The following is a 21976-nucleotide window of genomic DNA, read 5'->3' as shown; positions in this document are numbered from 1 at the left end:
ATTCTCCCTCTTGCTTCCTTTTATGGGTCAAAAGCTTCTTCTGAAATTCATTTAAAAATGGATTACATGGAAATATGAGGAAAATTTTTCTAAACTAAACCTTGACTTGAGTTTTGATCAAAACAAATAGGAGATGGAGTGAACAAATGAGACGTCGTTAAACTACTATCAGTCTTGTTTGTGGCAATCAAGATGACTTTGCCATCACCAAAGCCAGCATATATTGGGAAACAGAGCTACCAACTGGTTTGTGAATGAGTTGAAATACTGAGTGTCTTAAGATTTTCTTTGATTTTAGTCATATGATTTGAGAACTTTAAGAAGGAAATGCCATTTCCAAGTCTAAATGAACAAACTAAAGATAAGTTTTTTCTGAAAACATGGGTGGGGAGGGATGTGTAACAAGAAAGATCTCTCCCAGTAAGAGTCTGCAAATAAACAACCTGTCTCTCTCCTTCTAAGCTCAAATGAGGAGTCTTCTAGATGTTACACCTGCCACCTGCTTTACAAGTTACAAAGAAAGCAGCTCTCCAAAGAGAAGAAAATGCAGAAACTTGTTCACAGCATCAGTATTTCCCAGGTAATTATTTTCTTGTTATGTTTTAAACACATTCATCTTCTATATGAAATTCAATTGTCATATCAAGCTATATGCACATACAAGGTAGAACTGAGAGAGCTGACTGTTTATTTTAAGTGAATTTTAGTTTACAGTTTAGTGTAACTGGAGGTAGATGCAATATTAAGTGATTTTCTTCCAGTGGTTTGAAATAAGAGTCACCTATGAACATTGGAATCAGTCGTTTAAAGATAAGTCTACATAAACATGCAAATGAAACAACAACATATAAATCACAGCAGGTTCTCTGATGATTGTCAGTACAGTGTAGTGCAGGTCTTCCTGGACAAAAGGCTGTTTCAGTGTTGTCAAAACAGTAAAGCTACTGCAAAAAATACACATTGTTTGCTACTTGAACACATACAAAATACAGAGACAGTATTACAGTTATGCCGTTCATATTATTTCCCATATAATTCAAATGATCAAACTCAAGTTGAAGGGAATTCCATGGCAAAAGAGTCTGTGATCTGCTATGCACGAATATATTTGTGATCCCGCAGGCAGGAGTTTCCTTCCACGTAACTGCATGAAAAGGGATCCTGCCATTGTCAGGAGTTTTGCCTTAACCCAGTCTATCAGTCTCACTTTCAGAGCTGTTAAATTTGCTCTCTTCAGTGGATTCCTTCGTGGGAATACTGGAGGCTCCCAGCGACTTCAGTTCAAAGTATTTTTTACAATTACACTATTTCTTGACTGAATCAGTGAAGAAGTGCTCGCTAACCTGTAACTAGGGACAAATATTAAAAAACGGACAAGACCGAACTATTGTAGTAGTGCCCCTTCCTTAGAATCCTAGATTTGCAAAGGAGCAAAACCAGTCTAGTGTGATATAAGTGGCAAAAAAAATATTTTTAGCAACAAAATGGAAAATGTTTATAAAATAAAATCTTCAATGCTCTTTCTTTTAAAATTCCCACAAAGTTTGTTGAATAGATGGATCGCCCAAAATACTTCTGTAAACTGAAATACTAATATATATCTGCAAATACGACCACACACTGCAATATATCACAAATAGATGCTCAATAAAAATCAGGTTACATGTTTTGTGTTTCCCTGGTGCAATTTCTTGCAAGCAAGCATAAAATTTTGGTATCAACTACTGAACAGATTTAAACATGTATTTAATTCAAAGACCACAACTAATTTTACTGAAACGAGGGGGACTCTTTAAAAACTTGAAGATAAGACTGTCCCAATGTCCTCAAATCAGCAGGCTGCTGATTTAACATTCTGCCTCTGGTAGGACTGACTTCCTTTCAGGAAATGAAAGATACCAAGTAATAACTGACATCATTCTCACCCTTCCCTACGAAGAACAGAAAGCTTCCCGAATGAAGCTGATGAGGAAGTTGTAGGCAGGCCTCTCTCATCATGCAGACGTGCTGGTCCTTTTAAAGTCAACAGGCAGGATTAACGTTTGACCTCTAATATACAGAACATAAAGTAAAACTTGCACTGGTTTTAAAATGTACTTCCTGGCCCAGGAACTGTGAATCTGCTCTGTAATGCACAAAAAGTATTCATTTTCATTTGTTTTCCTCTTACTGAAAACTCAAATATAGCGTTCAATATAAATTTAAGGGCTTTACATATCAAACTGATTTATATAATATTAGAAACTTTACAAAATAGTACTAAAGTAGTCAATAAAAAGATCAAGTTTAAAATATTTACATTTTATACATCATTTCCCCCTACTTACAATTATTAAATAATATTCTGTGGTTTCCTTAATTTTAGGGAAAAGCTTTTAATAACTAAAAACTAATTTTGAATTACTTTCAAATGGCTTTTTACTCAAACAGAATTTTAGCAAAATCCCATTTCCAATATGAAACATTATCCCTGTGTTTTCAGTAGCTGTTATATACATCTTGTGTTTTATAGCTGTTTTATAAAGCAATCCTATAATAAACAGTGGAAATCTAAATAAGAAAATGGCACAGTATGGATGGAAACATTATATTCCCAACTCTTAAATCCCTTTATGTCATTTGGCTTCTAGAACATCCAGTTTCTTAATAATTTATGTTATTCTTCCAGTACTTTCAAGGAATCACATCATTACTTATTTAGACTTTTGTGTCATCATCTTTTGAAAAGCTATTTCTTGAAGGTACTTCACAGAGACTGTCACCATCTGTGCTGAAATCATCATCATCGTCGTCGTCGTCATCATCAGAATCAGCCAACACTTTACTTGGTGACTTCTTCAGTCTACTAAAACAAAAATACACATCTTTGCTATTAGAACAGCACATCTACATGCACAACATTTATACAAAGCTTAAAACATCGACTGGTAGGATTTATGTTTTTAAAGGATGCCAAAGAAACTTGTGTGTCAACAGGGATAGTTTTTCATGGAGTGCACCTTAAATAAAAGGAATGTGCAAGAGAGTGAAGAGCAAGTAACCACATTTGCAAGCCCCTCTAAATAAAGTGACAGACAGGGGAAACTGTAAACTTTGCACACTGGGATGTTCAAAGACAGCTAAGGAAAACTAATACAGGATAACTGTACACCTCAGCCATTAATAGGAAATTTTTATTACTACAAGCGATACGGGTGTCAAGTCCCACACTTTTTTCCATTTTATATGCCCTGCCTCAATGACTTTATTCAGCAGGGAGACCCTGGAGAGGTTGGGACACCTAGAGCACACTAGAAAGAGTTGGAGAACATTTGCAGAGAAAGGAAATGCAGAAGAGTTTCACAGGTCCGTGTCTTAAACTCTGTCTGCTTAGGACAAACGTGTAGAGGAAGCCCTCAGTTTATGGACTACGGTAGCAAGAGGTCAAACTTGTGAGGGGTGGTGTGATACACAACTGTAAGGTCTGACAAGCCATCCTACCTTAACTCTTTCTTTGCAGTGTTAAGCTGTCCTTGCAACTGTTCATTTATGTCGAGTTGCTCCTCAAGTTCTCTCTGAAGTTTCTTTTTCGCACTCTCCAGTCTGTCTATTTCTTCTTCGGCTTCTTCCACTTGACGTTTCATTGCTTTCAAACGCAAACTCAACTGAAATATTTACATGTCAGCTGATTAGAGGACTGTTTTAATTAAAGGAATTTTATTCTTCCAGCATCTATGAGAGGGAGAATAAAGACAAAACTTTGCCAGTGTAGTGACACTGTAATCCTCTGCTTCAGAAATATCTGAAAGTCAGCATTAGACTTCAAGAGAAATTATGGGATACCATTTTTTGTTACAGATAATCTTAACAGATCTCTGCAATTTGAAACAAACTGTTCGTTCTCTGGGCAGAACATTACTGTTTGACTCACATGCTGAAACAAGTCAAGTTTTAAGCAAGGAATCAACAAAGCCCACAGGAATGGTAGAGCATATTGCTATTAGAATATCAATGTATGCTTAATACTTATAGCTTATATTTAACAATAAACAACTTGTTTCTTTAAACAAAATGTTATAGTGGCAAAACAGAACATATTATTTGTTGGTGTATTTATAGGATCAATTACTGTCTGTTATCTGCTTTATTTCTTACAGTAATTACAGCATTTCTTCTACAAGTGCTTTCTTTGCATAATTTCCAAAATGAATAACCATTTAGTACCAGACAAAAGCACATGATGACAACGGCAACTGCGAATCTCACTCAGTGGCAGTCCACAAACAACAGAGTAATCAGCATCTACCTACATTCTTCTCATATCTCTTACACATGATGATTTATGTTAGTAGGATTAATATCAGATACTGGCATATTAGTCTACCTGGTCCTTCTGATCAGTCAGTGACAGATGTTCATCATCTACTTGCAACATTAACTCCTTCACTTTTCTCTCAAGTCTGCGGTTACTTAGTTGGAAATTTGCTCTATCCCTACAAAACAAACAAACAAAAGACATGTTTGTAAAAAAGGAACTGAAATACTTCCAATCATGGTATAATTCCTTAGCAATCTTCTAAGAATCAAATAACTACTAAAGGTCCCTACTTCAATTTACTGATTCCATGCAACATATTAAGAAATTTGTTCAAAAGTATGAAGGAGTAAGTGGAATTTCCTCTGTCACCAGAGGAAACAAAAATTTAGAAACAAAAATTAGAGACAAGATTAGAGAATGAAGTGAACATGCAAGCGGAAGTGTTACAATACAGTTAATATTTCTAAGTCTATTACTGATATTAGACATTGATAAGACAAGGAGCTGTAACCATGTTACAGTGCCCAGTTTTAAATTTATAAGACAACTTCTACTGTGCTTTCAGTCAAAAAGAAAATTTGCAATGCTTTTATGAAACAGTAACCATTTTAATTTTGTGCTTGTGAGGAAAAAAAAATCAAGTTAATTGTAATAGAGACTTAATATTAGCAAGAGGACATAATAAAAACATAAACACACATGTTTTGATCTTAACAACTAGTTTCACCTTTCTTCATTTGCAAGTCGCTCTTCCAGCTCTGTGATCCTTGCTTCCATTTGGGCAACAAGTCCCTCTTTACTGGACCGGTAAGAACCCTCCAGGTGAAGGATTCGGCTCTTCAGGTCTTTGTTCTAGGGTTGGAACACACTTGATTACTACTTATATACTCAAATTAACACATACCACCTTAGCACAAAATTAATTTCTTCAGGAAAACATAAGGTGATCGCTATATTTTTAGTTCAGTAAACATGGGAAAAGAATGTGAGATTTTACAGTTTACTACAAACAGATTTTCTATGACTGTGCCTTATCAAAAAGAATTTAGTTCAGCTTCAGTTAGATTTTAGGATTAAATGGAGCCTTGAATTTCAGAGAGTTGCAAGCCCCTTCCAACAGTATTTTTTAATATGCCAATTTTTTTTTTCAAATACTCTGTCAGATCTGTCTTATGCTCCACACAATTCTTTTGTCAAATTCTGTGTTCTTCTGTAACTCCCTGGTGTATGGCTACAACAAGCAGACAAAGAAATTACATCCAATATTGTTTTACTTTATCAAAGCTGTTACTGAGTTTCCCCCTCCCCTTTCTTAACTATCCAATGTTACACCTACTACATAAATAGTTTGAAAAAGATTTGTAAAAGCAGAGGTTTTTGCTCAGATTCACACTTCCATTTTTCTGAGGCCCGGTAATTTAGGTTTTCAATGGGGACCTAATGAAAGAGTTGCCAGGAAAAAAAAAAAAAAAGACAAAGGGTAACATGAGAAATAGAAAATAAAGCTCTTTGTTACAGAACTTCAAACCATGAATTCAGGTCTCAAAAAGGACTATGATAAAAAAGCCAGACCTAAAGTATAAGAATATACCTAGTATATACCAGTAGGTGGCATTCTTTTTTCTCAAACGATTTGAGATTAATTTCACATAATCTAAGGCACCAAATTAGCTGTGTGGTACAAACATGTTCTCTAAATTCCCACTACAATCTGATTTACGTTCTTGTGCTTGTCAACAATACTATGACTTGCTAAGATAGCTTTCCTCTGGATCTCAGCTAAGGGCCACAATAGTAATCCTACTTTCAAAGATCACTGAGCTGCAGAAAACTTCTCTACTATAGGAGAAAACACTCAACTAAAATCACAATTGCTTGAAATTGTATCTCCAACAGTGTTCCAGAAACACAGTTAAGACTTTACAGAACAGCTCTTTTGAAAGCTGACAAAGGATTTACAGCCAGATATAGTCACCTGTCTTTCCAAAGAAATTTTGTCACACTCCAAGTCTTGCTTTACAGCTCTTTCCTGAAGTAGCTCTGTCCTCATTTGTTCAATCTATTACAGAAAGGAAAGAGAAATTTTAATAAAAGATTTCATTTACATTTATCTATATGATACTTTGTGTATGTATATATAGAATGTAGGCATATCTATGCAATGAGAAGAAATGCCCTTTCTCAGAATTCAAGACATCCACGTGATTTCAGATGAGCTTTACAGTTACAATCTTGAACAAAATTTTCCACTTCAGGGAGTCGATGTTATTCCCAGTACTTACCCTAGGCATTTTACAGCCACAGTGGATATTGCTGATGTTCAATATACATGTTCTGGAGCAAGGAACCAAACTCCAAACTGCTGCACGAGAGATATAGCATGTGGCAGGATAGAGTTCTGCATCACATCAGACTTCAAACACCTTTCACAAGTGTTGTCTCCATACTTAAATCTGACCCTCTGAAATGACCTCTTACCTTTAAGCTGCTGACTAGTCTAAATAAAGTTTCACTTTATTAAACACAAACTTGTAGCTGCAGAGAAGTGCCCAGAACTCAGTGAAACACTCTACAGACAATTGCAGTTTTCTATATGAATGAGAACAGTAAAATCTCTTTTTCAACAGACTCTGCTGCATAACAGACATGAACATTTCTCCCCTCCTCTAATCAGTGTTATGTCTGTCATTCTGGGAGCACCAGCTTCTAAGTTTGGGGAGGGGATGTTTTTGCCTGTCTTGTTAAAAGACAACTTTTGCTCCAGTTTCTGTAAATATTTCTGTTGCCTATTCAATGACCACAAGAAAGATACACTATCTGTGTGTAAGATGTTAAAAACTACCTGATCCATCCAGAGTCAATGTAAGAATGCAGCCTGAGTTTGTTTCATCTCACTACTGGACTTGACTGGAAAAAAAGTATTAAATTTGAGGCTCAAAGAGAAACTCTGAACTGCCCAACAGCTGCTACTGAAACTTTGGGGCTGAAGGAAAAATCTGCAGTGCTGAAATACTTCTGTTGCCTCTCGTTTCTGCTGAGACCCTCAAGTCTTCACAAAGACCCTCAAGTCTTTGCACGCACAGCAAATGTTACCACAGCATTTGTGCTCTTTCCTGCACAGTGTTTATGATGCTGAATCACCTGGGGAACACAGTGAACATCTCTGCCAATCACTGTACCTGCAAAACCACTGATAAAGATTGCAATGGCCATAGCATTCTTCCCTGCTCTACATCAGTGACATATGAACTTGCATAAACACACCATCCCAGCTAAGCAGCTCTAAGTTACAGATTTATCTCAGTAAAGGTCTTTCCAAAGTCATTGGGAATTCTTGCATAAAAAAAATCCAAAAGCAATGCTAAGAATGTGAAGGTCAAAAAAGTGCAGCACATCAAAATTTACCTTAGGCCTTTTTTTTAACCACATTATAATATTAAAAAATATATTTTTAGTTCATCACGTGTTTAAAGGTAATAATTTACACTGTTTCTGTAGCTTTGAAATTAATATATGAATACAAACCACAGTAGCAAGGCATGCAGTTGCATATGTTATGTCACACTATGGTTTCAGAAGAGTAGAAGGCATTTCTGAAAACTAAGGTCAGAACAGCTACTAGAATACAAATGTTAGCACATAGCTGTGTTCTCAACAGCCAGGTAATTTCTCAAAAGCTCTCATTGTCACACAGAAGGTTAATAATCACTAAGTTTTATACATTATATAGTAAAATTTTATTTTATACGTTAAAATATTATTTTATAGACGTAAATTAAAATCATGTGTTTGTACAGTGGTTGTATTTATTCATTAAATAGGTGAAAAAATTTATAATGTGAATTATTACCTAGAATTTATTCTGCTGTAATTAATTAATGCTTTAGCCATCAAGACAGACACAGAAAGAAATAAAGCAAAATTTGTGGTAAAATGAATGACTAATTAAAAATGTAACTGCTAACTGAAGAAAGGGGTTTTGTTTTATGTAGGAACTTGCTTAATGGACCACTCCAAAGTTCCACTGTGCTCTTACTGTGCTCAAAGGCTGTGACAAATTTGTGCAACCTTCCCAAGATTCAAATTAAGGAATTATTTAGAGGACAATTATTATATTTCCAAGATGACTGCTACTGTTGTTGGACACCTCTTGGTAAATGCAACCTCACAGAATAATAGGAGAGAGAAAAAGTGCTATATCTGATCAGGATCAGACAGCTACATGCAAATATATACAGGAGGTTGTAAAAAGAGAAGGACAGTAGGACACAATTCTTGCTGTTTTCACTTATCTCCTCCCATTTTTTCAATAGTAGACTCATAATTAACAGGCACAAAGCAAAAAAAAAAAGCAGCTGTCTGCCAAAATGGGCTCAGTTTCACTTATTTCCCAGCAGAGAGAAGAACACGCCAGTGTCACAGTACAAACTCCATGTACACACCATGTGGAACTCTGCTTCTACCTTCCATGTTCTACCTTCCCTGTATCTAATATATTTTAATTACAATAAAAGAACAAACTCTTTCTGCAGCTTAAGTTATCACAGCTGGATTTGAAGAATGTTAACAACAAAAACAATGAGAAAAACAACAGCATCAGATTTTAGAAAGCTTTATCAGACATACCAGCATTTTGTGCCAGCTTTAGGATTAGAAGCAGCTGTTGAGTTCATTATTACTGAAAGCAATTTGATTTCTAATAATGTTTTAGATGCTGTCACTATTGTTTACCATCCTGCACTAGGTTTACAGCCTATGTTTCTTAATTCCTACATCAAGTAATATACATATATATATATGTGTGTGTGTGCCTATATAAACACCTACATACACAGTTTCCAAGTATGTGACCAAAAACCCCAATGTTTAACAAACAAGCTAAAGCCAAACAAACCCTTTTGATACTTCATAATTGAAAAGCAGCCTTCATATCCACATTTTCACTTGTTTGCTTCCCACACCTGGAGCCAGCTAAAGAGCAGGTATACAGCTATCCATTGGGAACACTTCACCAAAAGGAAGTGAATTATGCAGTCAGCACAATTTTATCCTTTTTTATTTATTGTAAAATTGTCATGAAAACTAATTAGTCCCTTTTTCACACTTACTGGAAACAACTCTGAAGTTAATAGACTCATGTTTGCATTTTCACAGAATACAGGAATTGATGAAGGAATGTTAAGCACTTTTCAATTATGTCAGCAAAACCAACATGGCAAGAGGCATTTCATTTCTCTTGGTTGTAGGTAAAGAATCCATCATGTAGTAAAATGTGTCCTGTCCCTGCTCACTTTAGACTCAAAGAGCAGCTGAGCACTCAGGCTTTCCATATATGTGTGTGTGTGTTGATCATTTTGGTCTTTCTACAGTTACTAATACCTTATAATTTTAAAACTAATAGGATATGACCCGCTTTTCCCTGTTTCCACTTTGCTGTGATACCTCCAGAGAACGCAGAGGAGATGAGAACGGTGTCTCATGCAACCATCCAGATTCAAAAGGGTGTTTAAATTAAAAAAGAATAACATTTTGTGGTAAATGAAATGTGAACTGTTAGTCCTGCCAATGTTTATTCAAACATTCAGCTTTATGTAAAATAGAAGAGGTTGTATAAATTTGTTTTTACTGGAAATTTGAGTATTATAGTTTATTATTGGTATGTTAAAATAACACATTTATAATAATAATTTGAAAAATGTACAGAAATACATATATTACTAAAACAAATCCATTATAGTTTCTCATGTCATTATAAATGCTTAGCAGACCCTGAAATACTCTTTAGTAATTTGACTACTTAGTCATTCTGGCATAAAATCAAAACAAAGCAACCTTTGTAACTCATGTGTGAAATGAGAAACTCCAGACCTCAAAATAAACACATTTTTTACCCATTATGTAACATTTTGGTCACCAAACTGTATTTTTGGTTTCCATTCAGTTAGCAAATTAACTTACTATAGTTGTAGTGCAGCTGTAACTAAAGTTCTTTTATCCCAGGTTTACAAGACAGGCACAGACTCCAGTATTAAAGGCTTCCTGATTTAACAATAGCATAACCCCATATTATGATTGGTCCTTTATATTCTGTTTGACCCACTGCCTTGGGCTCTGTACAATATCAGTGCAACAATAGCAGAAAGTCTGTATCAGAGTCAAACAGAATCTCAGTAACCTGAGTCCAAACAAAGCAGTGATGGTGCCTTGGTGCTTCAAGGATGTGTGAAAAGAAAGCTGAGCTCTAACTCACTTTAAATTCCCCAGCTGCCTCAGTGGAACACACAATTGAGTCAAAAAGGCACAGAAACTAAGATTTTACTTTCTGTTCTCCCTCTGAAGCTAAAGCTATTCAAAAGAATGTCTGCAGCTCTTTTTTTTTTTCTGGAGAAAGAGAGAGAAATGAAAACAGACTATTGTGGGTTGTACCTCAGTGCTAATTGTCTCCTGGGCTTTTAGGAAATTACTGTGAGCTCTAGCACGTCATGTAGAGTTACATGAAGTTCATGTAGCAGTAAACATGCTGTAATGAGTTATACAGCAGTTTCACATCTTTCAGAATGCAAACTAAGGCAAGGAACATTGTCTAGACCATGATATTCCAAGGTAGACACATCACTGTATTCCTTTTCACGAACTAATAAAAAACTTGCATAATCCTGACTACTCAGCCATAGGTGCTCTGGCTACTTTTTGCAGTAATCAGGCCCTATACTCTACTTTTCTGGTTTATTATAAATCTTTGTTACAGGACCTATAATTTCCTTTGTCAGTTCTTTCAGAAATCTCAAATAATACTATTAAGGCCTCTTAATGACCTCCTAATTCTCTTAACACTTAGTGATTTCCAACTCAAAGGTCTCATCTGCAATACACTCCCTCTACTTCGCCCCACCTGCACACTCACTGGCCTTACAGAAGACAGAAGCAAAATATTTCTTTATTTGAATATAAAGGAATATATATATATATATATATATATATATATATATTTGAGGGCATACCTGGAGTACTTTTTATCTTGATTGAGGCCTCATCATACAACCTCCACAACTTCTCTACTTATACAGTCAAAATCCTTTTTGTTACTTGTTTGAATTACTATGATAGTTGCTAAGTGAGACCTATCACTTTATCTTCACATTTTCTGCCCCATTAGACACAACCTCATTAATAAATCCTTCTTTCCTTCTTTCTGGGCTATTGAACATAACATTTCTGGAACAAAAGGTTGATGTTTTTATGTGGAAAATGCTTTCCAACTATCTTACCTTCGATATACCTTAATCAGTTTTTACACTTGTAATGAAAACAAAGCTCTCCCTGGTCTAGCATCCTCAGTTCAGCTGATTTCACTCATTAATTCCACAGTTTCCTAAGCTCCTCCTCCTTCTTTCAAATTAAGACTCTATTATGTTGAATGACTTTTCAGTAAGAGTCAAATCACGATCTTTCATTTTAAAAGACTCATCACAACAGCCTTTCTCTGACAGCCTCAGCACCAAAACTGAGCCTGAAATAGCACCATCTCTGCATGCATCAATGATTACCTGATGAAGCTTATCAAGAATATTAGAGTATGATAATAGTCTTTAGGTTTTATATACATTCTGTGTCCGTTTTCCAGTTAGGAAAACATGAAAAAATTGGTCTGTGATGACGTGAAGGAGTATATTTACTCATGATGTGAACTTGGGGTTTTTGGATTTTCATACTCTTTTTAAGTATAGCAGATAAGTCCTATGCTAATCATTATTGAGTTGATCAATATTGATTGTGACCCTAATAATACTTTTTCATAGAACCACGATACAAAAGGAAACTCGTTCAAGTACCTGTTCTCTGCATCTGCTGATCCTCTCAGACAACAAATCTGAATTAGTCTTTTCTTCATCAAGCTCAAGTTCCAGGTTAGACAACTTGTCCTAAGTGGAACAAAGAAAAGTAATTTCAACATACTACTTCCCATCCTCTTCAGATTGCTATTCCTTAAACTTCAGGACTCAAACTGTTGGAAAGACTAGGCCTGAAAACTGAAATGCCTCTTAAAACATGTGCAGAATCTACCAAAAAAGATGGCAGGTAGATAAGCCTTTAAAGTGAATTTGTTTGTCTGACAAAAGTAAAATAGACACTTTGCTTCTTTTTTTTAATCACTCCCACCAATTTAAAGACAACAGAAATTCTTTAATGTTTCTAGAGACTGTTTCTGAGTGTCTAAATTACAATATACATTTGGAAGACAATTTTCTTTTCATATGAGTACAATGCTACAAAGGTGTTTGTCTATGAAAGTCAAGTGGCAGCCCAGTTGAAATGAACAGTTATGAAGCTGACCCTGTAACCAGGTGGTCAAAGTCATGTTATCCAGACTCCTGAAATGAACTGATATCAGATGCTAAATAGAACTTAAACTTCAAAATACTCTTAGAGTTCTCAGTGATGGGCCTACAAATGAAATGAATGCAAATTTGCCTGATAAACTCCAGATAAAATTAATTAAAAAGAAGTCAATTAAAATGACGAAAGAACAGCTGCAATTTAGAACATACTAGATATGCTAGATATGCTTTGTTTTACATATCTATAATAGATATGCTAACAGATCACCTTTAGAATACTCCAGAATAATTCCTGCTGTAATACTACATGGCTTTTCAACAACATCAAGTTATTTTGATTCTTCCCTGGCAGAAACCATGTGAAATACCAGTATTATTTTAATTTCTTCAAATAAGAAACAAACCCTTAAGGATGTCTTTTACCTCCATTAGTTTGATTTGTCTTGCCCGATCGTCTTTTAAGTGGTTTTTGGCTTCCAGTTCATACTCCAAGCTTTTCACAGTCTGTTCCAGCAACTGAGTTTTTGTTATTGCCTCATCCTGAGCTCTCTGGTGGTCCCTCAAGTTTTCTTCCATAAGACGCATCTGAAAGAGATTATGGTCATATATTTTGTACTGTACTTTCTATAAATAAGTGATGTCAGTAAAGGGGACTTACTGCAAACACTACAGATCTGGAAGCTTGACAGGAATTGCATTGAGTTCTGAGCTCTTCACAGTAATTTTTGTTTTATCCACATGATGGCACCAAGAAAATAAACTTGGATGAAATATCAGCTCCAAAGAGATGCTTCACACCACAGGTTTTACACTGACAATTCTCCACAGTGGATTTCTTAAAATTTATTTGTTTTTATCAAGTTATAGCAAGCCAAAATGTTGTCTAAATGTTGTCTAACCATTTTCTAATGGTTATTTGGAAATTTTGCAATATTATTCCTTTCCTTTTCAGACTCTGAACACTTTAGCTTTTAAATAACTACGTAGCTTACATATATGCTTGATGCATTTTGATGACATCATTTTACTAATGACATAATTGCTTTTATATATATATGTGTGTATATATATATATATATATATATATTAGTATAACTATTAGATACAGTGGTGCTATCTGCTGAAGGCAAAAATTTCCTATTCAACAACAGCATGCCCTCAGTAAAATTATCCAAAACCTTCATGGTACTTTAAAAAAATATATAATGAGTTAGAGGGGATTTAAGTGAAACCACGACCACTCCTTGCACATGTAACTTGTAATATGTATATAACATAGGATGAGAGCTTTTTTTCTTCAACATATAGTTTTCCATTTTCTTCCTTTGTTTAGTCAGTGATTATTATAGTGATGAAGCTAAAATAATGTGAGAGTGAATATTTACAGAGTTTGCTACCTCTTACCAAGTCCTGACAACAAACCCTTGGATATCTGCGTGAGGTGGTGAACAGCTAGAGAAGTGCAGAGATCTGTGCTTTAACAGCCTTTCATGTGCATTTAATGTTTCAGAATGACAATGGACTGTCAACTTTCCAGATATCTTTTATGTCTCCTCAGAGAACTTGAAAGAGATGCAATGAAGAACTCCCATATTGCCTTGCAAGACTCTTTCATTATTTTTCTGCTGGAACAAGATGAAAATCACGTTGCCATGATCAATACAATCCTTGACTTTTGATGAGACCCTCAAAAAGCAAGTTCTGTGCACTGTGAGACCTACCCAAGAGGATTCTGACAGACAACAGACTTTCCACTGAATGGATGGAATATCTATTTGTACTTCTTCTTAAACACAAAGGAGGAAGTGATAATAAAGACTTTCAATTGTCCTGAAGATTCAGTCTCCTAGAAAGTCTGCTGTTTAACCTGCCTACCCTATATTTTCAGATTTTGTTTCCTCTCTTGCAGCTAGTTGCCATACTACATTTTTAAAGCCCTAGGCTTTTAAATATTTCCTCATGGAGATCTAGAATTCCACAACTAGTAATATTTTGGCCATTATATATAGTGTTTGGATTATTTTTTTGTCAAACAGTGAAGTTTTCTTTTGTTCATTAATTTTTTCTCTGTATTTTTTCTGTAGTTGCAATAAATAACACTAGAAGTATTCTTCATAATAACTGTAAACACTGTGTTTACACTTTGTTTTACATACTTAATGTTTGTATTAATGTACATTTTTACATAAATTTATTCAACTCATGAGCTATGCTCTCAAAGTCACCATTTTATCTTTCACTGTTTGTTATCAGTCTTCATTCCTTTACAAAGGCTCTCCATCCCTGAATGAAATAAATATATAAGGAAGACAGAATAATAAACAGGAACATTTCTTTCTTCTATTGGTGTTCCTTTAAACTGAATTTAAAATAATTATTTAAGGAGAAAGGGCAATGTAATAGAAGTTCTAAACTGGAAAAATCAAACTATTAAAATATTCCACATACAAAAAATATCTGCGACCAATACATTATCCAGTTTTTCCAACTGCATATTTTTAAAAGACTGGACTGCCTTTCTGGTAAAATTTACATACTAAGAGGCAGACACTTCCTGACTGTGGCTGATTCTTGGCTGCACAGACACCTTTGTCATTTAAATCTGCAACTTGGCTCATATGAAAGAAGAGGAGAATATATGTCAACTCCTCTAGAGCCAGCATTTGGTTTTGTTGTTCGTGTTTGGTGGAGGGGTTTTTTCCCTAAATAACTGCTGGGGTTTTTTTTCCTAATTCAAAAATATTTCTACATTCCCAATTCCTTCAGTAGCAGGCATTAGAGAGCAGCAGATCATCAGTGTAATCCTTGTCATACCACTTCAGACACCCTCATTTGTCAGATACTGCAGAGATCTGTCACCAACAGGAAAGCCCATTTCCCTGGCAGCAATAACACACTGATCACCACCATGAACAATGAAACTCAAGAGCACTGACTGAGATCCTCTCTCATGATGAGGTGCACAAAAGCATGATAGCAAACCTTCATTATCTTGAAAACTATCTGAACTGAATTCTAGGGCAAAGGTTAGAATTTGTCACTGAACTTGTGAGTCATTACCTCATCTTGCATCCTTATGGTCATCAGGCGTGATTTTTCTACCTCCAGGTTCTTCTCCTTTAATTGCCTCTGCAGATCTGCAAATTCCCTGCGATTTTTCTCCTTGTATTCATCAAGCTGGCTCTGAAGCTCCAGAGCTGATGTTCTTGAGATCTCTACCATTTCAGACATCTGGGAAAAAAGTACATATAATTTTTTTCCTAATACAGTGTTACAAAAGGTTCTATCATGTTTGATACACCAACAGGTTTTTACCTCCAGCTTCAAATTCAGCTTAGTATTTTCAGACAGAAAAATTATCAATTATTATATATTTTCCTAAAATTAATTTCTATGCAGAAGTGTGAAAACACAAAACGGGAAAGGTTATTTTCTAATAGTATGCATGGCAAGACTATTCTCTTTCTGTCTGGCAGCAGTTCTTCCAGCTGAGTGAAGCAGTGAACTGCATGGTCACACTTCAGTGTGTCAGTATTAATTGTAAGGTTTATACACACATGGCACAGTAAGTCTGATGCAGAAGCGTTTTGAGAATCAGCTCTGAAATATCAGTGACATTAGAAGTGATCTGAGATCTTGTTTAAACACAACTGTTTTACAATGTTATTTTGAGATGGTGTTCCAATCACTGTTCCAGCTCTGAAAGCTTTTATTGAGAGCCTCTAGGTTAAAGAAACTAATAGTAAATTTTGCATTTCACCTTCTTTTGTACATTTCCAAATAAATAATTCTTTGCAATTTGTCAGTTCATTTGCTTCTGTCTGTTAGACATTCAGATTCCTGCAGCCTCTCTGGAGTGAACTCATACCTCCTCCTGTAACTTCTCAACAGTCTTGTTTAGTTGCCATCGTTCATTCTCCATTTCATTCTTTATCTGCTTTAACTGTTCCTTCTGCTGAGTTTCATCCTTTAATTGCTGAGTTAACTGTTGCCTTTCCTGTGAAATACAACGGGTGTTCTCCTGCAGGAAATGAAAACATACATACAATGAAATGTAGACCCTCTGTAGATTCCTTAAAGGAATCTTACTTAACACTGTGCAGTAGTAATACCAGCAGGCTGCTGTGACATTAAGACAAATTTAAGGGTTTTTTTTAAAAAAAGGTTATGGAGTTACAGTTTGCTAGTCAGTATTTATTATTTTAGTGATGCAGTGCTTTATCCTTCCTATAAATTCCTTAAACACTGTTGCAACATTTGGAGGACCAATTTCATTATTCTGTTACATGCAAAGCATACATTCCTCTGCAGCTGCACACCAGCCAGCAAATCCCATCTCCTGCACAAGATCCAATATCCATTCCAAGCTTCACATTTTCCTATATGCTCCCTGAAAAGTTTTCTCAATAACCACCTGTTTTATTAGGTGAAAACAAACAATCAAAAAAATCCCCACCACACACACCCAAAACCCCTGCAACAACAACAACAAAACAAAAACCTAAATCTGTTTCTATGATGAATGAGAAGTAACTAGTGGTGTTTTTCCCCGCTGATGTGCTTCTGTAGCACCCAGAAGCCCTTATCAAGATGATGCTGTGCAAAGAGAACTTTGCAGCTGTCAGCACACAAATCCCCTTCTTGAGAGAACTTTTGCAGCTAATGTTCAAACCAGACCTCAGTGTTGTGCATTAAATTTTGAATGACCTGCAGAGCTATCCAGTGTGCTCATCTGCCAGGGGGGTTCCCAGTGTCTCTGCTATCACAGGCAGGATGTCTGAGAGTTTATCACCCTCCTACCTCTAAATAACAGCCTGTCACTAGTTCATTCCAACACAGGCATGATCACATGGTTCACATGCACAGCTATTCTCTTTGGAAAAGTGTATAATGGCTAATGGTTCTCTTGGTTTGATGACTTCTACTTGGTTGCAAATGGTTGTTTTCTTACCCCACCATTGTGCACGAGCTCCTCCAAATCTCTTTAAAAGGTGCCCATATTATGATAGTATTATTTACCCAGTAACTATGCCATAATTATTCTTCAAATAGTGAAATTACCATTTAAAGCATAAAGAGTTCCTTGTTGTTTTGCTAAAATCTAGTCAGCAGAAACTTGATAACATAGGTAAAGGGTAAAAATATTCCTCATGAAAACTGAGCATTGCAAAAGAAGTTATCTTTGTTTTAATAAAAATCCTGCATTACAACAGATACTACTTCATTCTTGTACTATTATTCAGGGGAAATAACATGTTCTACGTAGTTTCTCATCAACAATAATTTTCTTAGGCAACACAAATTAGGATATTGTATTGCCCTTTGCTAGACTAGCTGATAAATGAGAAAAATACTGATAAAATTAGCATTCCTACCTTAACTTTAATATTTGAGAAACACTAATACATCACGCTAGAAACAACTGAACTTCAACTTACAATGCTCTGCAACTCTCATTCTAGGGCCTACCATTATTTACCAAAATGAAAACAGAAATTTCATGTTCTTCCACCCATGGAACAGATTCCATGTTCTGAACATTTAATTTAAAAAGCACAGATTACTTGGCTCTGCCATCAATCATGTTGGTATAATTGATATTTTTTAAAGATATGACAGTACCATATATGCTATGGTCAAGGGGCATAATAATTATTTCCTTTCCCAAGAGAGTTCTCAAGAAACTTCAGAAAGTCTTCTCAATGGTGCAAAACTGTTAAGATGTATTTCATTTCATGAAACACTGCACTACATGGAGGAGGCTACTCTAACCAGAGGTTATAACACAACATGTGCAAAAATACTCCTGGTCTGACCATCCATAAAGAAAATTTCAGTATAAAGCACTAATACAAACTGACTGTAAGAATGAAGTGCATGCCAGGTTTAACTTTTCTGAATAGAAATCTGGAATGGAGGAGGAACAGATCTGGCCATGTTTAAAGTAACTGTTACAGTTCTATTAGTACTGTCAGTCTTTCTTATGCTAATCCACCATTAAAAGTAATTTGTGTTATGTAAAAAGCAAGATGGGACAGTCAGGAATTAAATTTCCACTGTGATAAACATTATTATTGTGCCAAAATTTGTCGTCTAAATTGTCAATGGTAACACAAGGCCAAATCAACCTACTGCACAACAGTATTCATTAGAACAAGCAAACTCTAAAGACAGAAAGGCTGAATTGTTCTAAACAAAAGGGACCACTGATTACATCCTGAAGTCCATTAGTGCTCATATCCGGTGCACAAAAGTGTAGAATCAGAAAGAGGATTAAATTTAGTGTTTCCCACTTTAGATGTAAGTTGTGAATAAAATGACAAGATTGACTCTTCTATCTGTCACCTTTCCCAGAATTCTTGAATTTGGAGACCCTGCCTGGAGGCAGCATTATTTGGCTCCATGCCCTGAAGGATGCAGAAAAACAGGAAGGAAAGAACACACTTTTCAAGCATCTTGACCCAAAGCTAATCAAGATGCAGGAGATGCATGTGGTGCCTTGATTCATGTTACACAGGAAGGGCAAGGCAGACTGTGACAGAAGGGAAGTGTGCTCAGTGCAGGGCAGGGAAGAGCAATGGGCCACCTATAGGGCTTGTGTAAGCACCAGCAATACATACAAGCAAATGAGGAGTATCAGTGAGGTAGAACAGATAAACAGATTTAAAGTGAAAAAAACCCACAACAAAACCCTGACCAAAAGCCTCAGATAAAACACTTCTTGATGTAGTTACAAGGAACATCAGCTTTAAAACATCATTTTGTAGAAACAAAACTTAGATACCCATATTATTAGAATCTTATATTCCTGAAGCACATTCAATTTTAAAGACATAGGAGTATTTTCTTCTTGTTTTTATATTTTTTCTTTTTACTATAATGAACTGAACCATGAGAACATGCTGGTTAACACAGTCTTCCCTTGGTTTTTAGTCCACTTAGAGACAAATTTCATTTTCAGAACAATAAAGTAACATTTATGTTGAAGACAACAAGGGAAAACATCTGTTCAACTAAAAAAGGGTCACTAGCAATGTACACGTTGCTCACTTTTGAGTCTGACTTGTTTGATAGAATCACTTAAAAACTCAGCTTCTAGACTAAGATAATTCTAAACTGATACCACTGAAATCAATGCTTGTTTGGGACATGTAAAAGGTGAATTACAGAGAAGGAAAATTAGGTTTGTAACTTTTGCAGATACAGAACATGATGTCAGTAAGGACAGTTTTAAGAGGTTGCAAATCCTAGTGATATGTGTTAAATTTCTCTGGGTTTGTGATGACATATTCCAGTTGCATGCAACATTTGCAAATATGACAGGCTTATAAAAATACAGAAGCCAATTTCCTGATATTGTCTATTGCCAATATTTTTGTTTATATTCAAGCACAGCTTTTTATTCTTTTACATGTAAATCACACAACCTGAGTTGCATGATCATTCAAAATAATAAAACATGTTTATAAAACCTTAAAATTTAAATATTCCAAATTGTTCTTGTTCTTACCTGCATATCTTCTAGTTGGTTTTCCAAAGTCGATTTTAACACTACCAATTCTTTTGCCTCCTTCTCAGCATGTTTCAAAGCTTCTTCCAATTGTTGCTTCTCTTCCTGTAATGATTCAATTTAATACATTCAGAAATAGAGACAAGTAAATTGAGCTATAAAGTCTCTTCACTCTGGCCTATCACTGATCTCCCCACTTGCAAGCTGTGACTTGTTTCTAATCTGGTTTGCACTGGGGAAATCTTTCCTATATATGTCAGCAAACTGCATCCTGCTTCTTATAACCTGCTGGTTTTCCTTACCCTTCCCAATGGCATTATCCATCCTCCTCTTTGTCAGTTTTTACTCTACAGTGAATCCACTGCAAACAGGAAGAAGACTACTTAAGGGGCTTGTTTTCTTAACTTACCTCATATGTCTTTAATTTTTCCTTTGTTGAATTTTCTTCTCCTTTCATATTATCAATTTGTTTGTGCAACTCCTCAATTTTACTCTCTAACTCAGTAACTTTTCTCTTCAACTGCTCGTTTTCCTCAGTCAGCTCCTTGACTCGATTTTCTATACTATTTCTCTCCTCTTGTGCAGCATTTCTTTCACCTTCAAGGACAGCAGCACTCTAGAGAAAACAAATTATGTCATGTTAAAAAAAAGAAATAACTGGTGCTGTTTTCCAACAGAAGTTTCATAAAGCACCACAGCAAATATAGCTAGAATACAACATCAATGAAGACTTTTACATTTAGCTTTTGTTTTTCCTCAGGCATATCTACAGATAAAGTATATACAACACCATTATCAAATCCTATTTTTAGGTGATTCCAAGTGATCTAAAAAACTTAACAGACACAAAAGCCATAAGGACCTGTAAGGAAGCACCTATTTATCAAGAGTTTCTTCCACAGCAACACAAAATTTAAGCAGCCTCACCCCACTGCTGATTCCAAGAACTAACATACAACACACTACATCCATGCCGCTGTGTGTGGGGCTGCAGAGTAAATGGCAGATAAAGAGGTCTTGACATTGAAAGAAAAGAGGGGGGGAAAAAAAAAGGAGGGGTAGCACTATTGGAATAAAAAAGCCCCAGCAGATTTCAAAATGTGGTCCCACAAAGAGCTGTGCCAGCACAGAAGAGCAGCAGAGACTGGAGGTACCTCTCAGTGGTACTGGTCCAGCTCTACCTGCAGATCAGACAGCCCACGCCTGGGCTGTGCTCAGTCAGCAGTTCTGCTGGGGCTTCAGTTCCTGCCTGAGGGGGGAAGGAGTTCAACTTGTATTCAAAAAGATACATCTTGCATTTTTCAGAAACTCAAATCAATATATAGCACAAACAAATTATAATAAAATTGTAATAAACTACTCATCATAATTTAACACATGTGGCAATAGATTTTTAATATTTTTTTTTTCAGGGCAAGTGGTTGCAGGATGTAACTTTTCAGAGCTAATATTCACCTTACCACTTACCCTTTAAACACCCTACCATTTATTGTGGAAACCATGAGTGGAAGTATGTGCCTGTACTGTTATACTGTCTATACTGTTATAACACAGACCAGGTATGTACTTACAAACATGTGGAGTAAAGAGCTGGAAGGATTTAATCTTTGCTCTTCACTGACTTTTCATTCAGAATTCCATCCAAAGAAAATAGAAGAACCCAGGATATAATTTGTGGTTCTTGCTCCTGGGCATTCAGAGTCTGACACAAAGCAATGCTCTGTCCAAAGATCTGGTTCTGATGTGCAGGCCCACTGCCCTTTATATTAAGCCCTTAAACAACAGTAACAGACTCAGGCTAGACCAGTATCCTAGGCTATCCTAGTAACA

General features: G+C 35.8%; 1 protein-coding gene across 5 annotated transcripts in view; it reads right to left on the bottom strand.

Annotated features, from left to right (window-relative positions):
- Positions 1–665: 665 nt before the first annotated feature.
- The window catches only part of CGNL1 (cingulin like 1), a 58650-nt gene continuing 37339 nt past the window's right edge, over positions 666–21976 (bottom strand). For 4 of the 5 annotated variants that reach the window (XM_027644476.1, XM_027644477.1, XM_027644478.1 and 1 more), the window contains 11 exons: positions 20556–20762; positions 20147–20251; positions 16505–16657; positions 15697–15867; positions 13060–13221; positions 12130–12219; positions 6273–6356; positions 5025–5149; positions 4364–4472; positions 3481–3644; positions 666–2845 (listed from right to left, as the gene is read on the bottom strand). In XM_027644476.1, coding sequence (XP_027500277.1) covers positions 2698–2845; positions 3481–3644; positions 4364–4472; positions 5025–5149; positions 6273–6356; positions 12130–12219; positions 13060–13221; positions 15697–15867; positions 16505–16657; positions 20147–20251; positions 20556–20762 — 1518 coding nt within the window. In that variant the 3' untranslated portion in view covers positions 666–2697. The remainder of the gene's footprint in view (positions 2846–3480; positions 3645–4363; positions 4473–5024; positions 5150–6272; positions 6357–12129; positions 12220–13059; positions 13222–15696; positions 15868–16504; positions 16658–20146; positions 20252–20555; positions 20763–21976) is intronic. The other variant, XM_027644479.1, reaches the window with a different exon arrangement.

Source organism: Corapipo altera, unplaced genomic scaffold (genome assembly GCF_003945725.1).
Source record: "Corapipo altera isolate COAL_440 unplaced genomic scaffold, ASM394572v1 50, whole genome shotgun sequence".
Lineage (NCBI taxonomy): Eukaryota > Metazoa > Chordata > Aves > Passeriformes > Pipridae > Corapipo > Corapipo altera.
Note: the sequence above shows the minus strand (reverse complement) of the source record. Positions and strands in the feature narration are given on the sequence as shown.